At 59.1% G+C, this 2,984-nt stretch overlaps 1 protein-coding gene across 1 annotated transcript; it reads right to left on the bottom strand.

Moving 5' to 3' along the window:
• Nucleotides 1-285: 285 nt before the first annotated feature.
• INAFM2 (InaF motif containing 2) lies at nucleotides 286-1,214 on the bottom strand. The gene has a single exon (XM_034061591.1). The coding sequence runs from the start codon at nucleotides 1,088-1,090 to the stop codon at nucleotides 692-694; it is 399 nt and encodes a 132-aa protein (XP_033917482.1). The 5' UTR covers nucleotides 1,091-1,214; the 3' UTR covers nucleotides 286-691.
• Nucleotides 1,215-2,984: the final 1,770 nt, after the last annotated feature.

Genomic DNA, 2,984 nt, shown 5'->3' with positions numbered 1-2,984 from the left:
AAGGACAGTCTGAGCTCTGCCATCCCTCATGGGCAGGAGCAGAGGGCAACAAGCCTCAAACATCACACACCACCAACACCAGTACTTCACCTGCTGTCCCCGAAGCTCAAACCTCCCTAGTGCTCAGTTACACCATCACCAGTACAGAGCCTTCTCCAGCATCACCTAAGGAGACCAACCAACATCAACCATCACCATCAGACCCCTTAGTGACCAAACCATTCCTGCTACCCAGAGGGCCCAGCTCTTCCTCCCAGCCCCGCAAACATAGTGCCTTACAGAGACTTTCATATTGGGAAAATACTTTAATATAGTAAACAAGTCAATTTACCTTCCACATGGTTTTAAATAAGTTGTGAAACAAAACGGGGTTACTGAAACAATGGGTTACAGCCTCTAAACTCGTATGGTCCCCAGCTGATCCAACAGCGAGGAGCTCTGGCCACCGAGATCCCTTCCTAGGTAACACACTGGCGTAAATAGCGCAGGAATTCGATGCAGGATCCACGGGAGACGCTAGCCCTGGTGCGGGGGATACCGAAGCCACAGCATTCCCTGCTGAGGAACAACGGGAGGAACGGAGGTACCGCAGTCCCACCGGTGAGCACAGTCCCTCGGCCCGAGCTCTTCGGGGCTCCTCCTCCGCCCCAAGCACAGTCCGGCAGCCCCGGCCTCCAGCCCCGGCCTGGCCTCAGGGGCCGCCCGCAGCGCCCACCTCAGCCCCGGTCGGCGGTGACGCGTCCGGCCGCTCCGTGTCCGTGGGGCCGGGCCCCGGTGCGGGCCGCGGTGTGGGGCCGGCCGGGGAGGCGGCCGCGGGGCCCTGCGGAGCGGAGCGGGGCTGCGAGGCGGTGGCAGCAGCGGGGCCAGGACCGGGTCCGGAGCCGGGACCGGAGCCTCCGCGCACCGGCTGCCAGATGAGGCTGTAGTAGACGGCGAGCACGATGGCGGCCAGCGACACGGACAGCACGTAGGCCAGCACGGTGGCGAGGCGCACCCACTTCTTGTTGGTCTTGGCCGCCATGCGCGCCTTCTTCTCGCCGGTGTACGTGGCCGGCTTGCCCCGCTCGGCCCCCGCCTCCTTGTCCTTCATGGGGGCCCGGCCCTTGGCCCGTTGCTCCACCGCCCCCTCCGTGCTGGGCCCCGGCTGCGGGCCCGGCTCCGCCGCCGCCGCCGCCTCAGGACATGCCGCGGCCGCGACCGCCCCGAGCCGCGGCCGGCGCCGAGGGGCGGGGCTGAGGGGAAGGGGCTACTCCGTGTGCCCCCCCCACCTGCGCATGCGCGGAGCTGGGGGTGCTCCTGAGGGGGGCTGAGGGGAAGGGGCTACTCCCTGTGCCCCCCCCACCTGCGCATGCGCGGAGCTGGGGATGCTCCTGAGGGGGCTGAGGGGTGGGAATGGCGGCGGTGGGTTCCTCATGGATCCCTCATGGATCCCTCATGGATCCTCATGGATCCTCATAGATCCCTCATGGATCCCTCATGGATCCTCATGGATTCCTCATGGATCCTCATGGATCCTCCTGGATCCCTCATGGATCCCTCATGGATCCTCATGGATTCCTCATGGATCCCTATGGATCCCTCATGGATCCTCATGGATCCCTCATGGATCCTTCATGGATTCCTCATAGATACTCATGGATTCCTCATGGATCCCTCATGGATCCCTCATGGATTCCTCATGGATCCTCATGGATCCCTCATGGATTCCTCATGGATTCCTCATGGATCCCTCATGGGTTCCTCATGGATTCCTCATGGATCCCTCATGGATCCCTCATGGATTCTCATGGATCACTCATGGATCACTCATGGATCCCTCATGGATCCTCATGGATTCCTCATGGATCCTCATGGATTCCTCATGGATCCTCATGGATCCTCATGGATTCCTCATGGATTCCTCATGGATCCTCACGGATTCTCATGGATCCCTCATGGATCCCTAATGGATCCCTCATGGATCCCTAATGGATTCGTCATGGATTCCTCATGGATCCCTCATGGGTTCCTCATGGATCCCTCATGGATCCTCATGGATCCCTCATGGATCCCTCATGGATCCTCATGGATCCCTAATGGATTCCTCATGGATCCTCATGGATCCCTCCTGGATCCTCATGGATCCTTATGGATCCTCATGGATCCCTCATGGATTCTCATGGATCACTCATGGATCACTCATGGATCCCTCATGGATCCTCATGGATTCCTCATGGATCCTCATGGATCCTCATGGATTCCTCATGGATTCCTCATGGATTCCTCATGGATCCTCATGGATCCCTCATGGATTCCTCATGGATCCTCATGGATTCCTCACGGATTCTCATGGATCCTCATGGATCCCTCATGGATCCTCATGGATCCTCATGGATCCCTCATGGATCCTCATGGATTCCTCATGGATCCCTCATGGATCCTCATGGATCCGGTTCTTCAGACCGGGACCCCCGCCTGTGCCCCCCCCACACCGGGGTGGGGGTAGGTACGAGGCTGATGGTGCCTTAGGGGTCCCTCTGCTGCGGGGGGGTCTGTGGGGCGGGCGGCACCCACCGAGCTGGGCTGAGGTGAGCAGGGCTCAGGGGGGTCCCCTCTGCTCCTGGGCCTCGCTTGTGCTTGTCCCTGCTGGTAACCCCTGTGGAGATCAGAGGGTGTCCTCATAAAGCAGAGCTGCCACAGAGAGCAAACCGGGTTTAATTCCCTTCAAATCGGGCCTATCCCTCACCTCCCTAAACCTGCCCTTAGGGAATGGGTTGATACAATCCCCTATGTGTTAATATCCCCTAAAGGCATCGCAGTCTTACACAGGAAACGTCTAAACCGCTGTTCTAGAGGCTGGGTTAGCCTGGTGCAAGGTGTTTCCTTTGCAGTGTGATTTAGTTGCTCCTTACACAGCTATTTTCTCCTTCCCTTCGCTCTCAGGTGTGCTGCAGCAGGAAACCTCTTGTAAGCAAGGAGACCTGGAGCAATGCAGAACTGACCGT

This window comes from Melopsittacus undulatus, chromosome 4 (genome assembly GCF_012275295.1).
Source record: "Melopsittacus undulatus isolate bMelUnd1 chromosome 4, bMelUnd1.mat.Z, whole genome shotgun sequence".
In the NCBI taxonomy this organism is placed as follows: domain Eukaryota; kingdom Metazoa; phylum Chordata; class Aves; order Psittaciformes; family Psittaculidae; genus Melopsittacus; species Melopsittacus undulatus.
The sequence above is the reverse complement of the archived record's forward strand: the minus strand, read 5'-3'. Positions and strand labels throughout refer to the sequence as shown.